General features: G+C 45.0%; 1 protein-coding gene across 1 annotated transcript; it reads left to right on the top strand.

The window, feature by feature from the left end:
- The first annotated feature begins 753 nt into the window (after nt 1-753).
- ELOB (elongin B) lies at nt 754-1122 on the top strand. Its single transcript, XM_052798459.1, has one exon. It carries the CDS (start codon nt 754-756, stop codon nt 1120-1122), a length of 369 nt encoding a protein of 122 aa, XP_052654419.1.
- The last annotated feature ends 412 nt before the right edge of the window (nt 1123-1534 follow it).

Below are 1534 nucleotides of genomic sequence, written 5' to 3'. Positions count from 1 at the left end.
AAAATGGCTGGGCTTTGAAGAGCTCCCTTTTAAGCTAATGCTACCAGCCCTGATTTCCCCTCCTGCTCTGCTCCTATGTGAGTTTCTTCCACCTTAACCAAACTGTGAGGGAGAAGAGTTACTCCTAAGCTAAGACTCTGCCATCAGCATTGGTGCTAAGCAATGAGCTATTTTGATGACTAACTTCCTGGAACTGCAGTAGAAGGCTAAAATATCTCAACACTGTCCATTAGTTTGACAACTCTCAATGCTACTGTATTTATCAGCTTTCCTGTCTTTACTGAACACGTGAAGGAGCCAGGGAAATCCTTGTCTCTTGCCTGACTAGAAACCAAAAAAACACAACCATTTTGTGTGCTACATTGTCCTGAGCTGAGTGCAGTCAAGTCTGCATGCTTGGCTCTTCCTGGGATCTCGGGTAGATGCATGTGGCTCAAAGCAAACTGAGGATGAAACCCTTTCAGGCAAGAAGCTAAAGTAATACAAATGCTCATTAACAGCGTTAAAAGCTCTCTGCTAGATGATGTTTAGCTAGGAACACAAGAGTTGTTAAGTACTTAATAGCTCTGCTTGTGTAGAGCATGAGGGTCTTGGTCTGTCTAGCAGAGCAGCTAAGGTCCCTGTAGCTTTTTTGTTTTTCCTGTCCTTGTCCTCATTGGATCCATTTCTCTAATGACGGTTCTGTCTTGACTTCAGTTATTCTGAAAAATACAGGTTTCTCACTAAGAGGGCGGAAATCTGTTTCCCAGTGTAATGATAGATGTCTACCTGATGGTTCACCATCACAGGACTACAATCTTCACTGAGGCCAAAGAGACAACAACTGTGCATGAGTTGAAAAAGGTGGTAGAGGGAATACTGAAAAGGCCACTGGAGGAGCAGCGGCTCTACAAAGATGACCAGCTGCTGGATGATGATCATAGGACTTTACTAGACTGTGGCTTAAGCAGCCGAAGCTGCCATCCTCATGTTCCTGCCACAGTAGGCTTGGCTTTATTCAGACCTAGCAATGGCACCTTTGAACCATTGTGTATTGACCCCTTCTCAAGCACCTCAGAGCTACCTGATGTTAAGAAGTCACAGGTGTGTGGTAGCAGCTCTAGGGAGCAAACCTTGTGTTAAAAGCAGCATCTCCTGTCTTGCCTCTTGCTGACAGGGTGCTGGTCTTGTCTATGTATCCTGTGTCCAACCACACCCTTCCAAATGTGTCTATCTGCCCAATAAAGAATTGCAATTCAATTACATGATGTCAGTGTGCTGTAGTGTCCAGGCAGCCAACAGAACTGTTTCCTGGGATCCTTCTCCAAAATTATTGTTGGAGGAGAAAGGTGGCAGCAGCTGGTTATGTGTGTACACCCTGAATTGTAAGTGGCATGTTCTGCCATTTGTGTTTCTTCCAGCCAATGCCCAGCTCTGAGCTGCTGGTTTTTTTTGGGGGGGAAGAATTGTTGCACAGACTAACTTGGTATGTGAGCATTTGTTTCTATGTCTTTATCTTGACTCCTGACAGTAGTGTCTCTGAGGAGTTTGGCTG

Source organism: Harpia harpyja, chromosome 10 (assembly GCF_026419915.1).
Source record: "Harpia harpyja isolate bHarHar1 chromosome 10, bHarHar1 primary haplotype, whole genome shotgun sequence".
Lineage (NCBI taxonomy): Eukaryota > Metazoa > Chordata > Aves > Accipitriformes > Accipitridae > Harpia > Harpia harpyja.
Note: the sequence above shows the minus strand (reverse complement) of the source record. Positions and strands in the feature narration are given on the sequence as shown.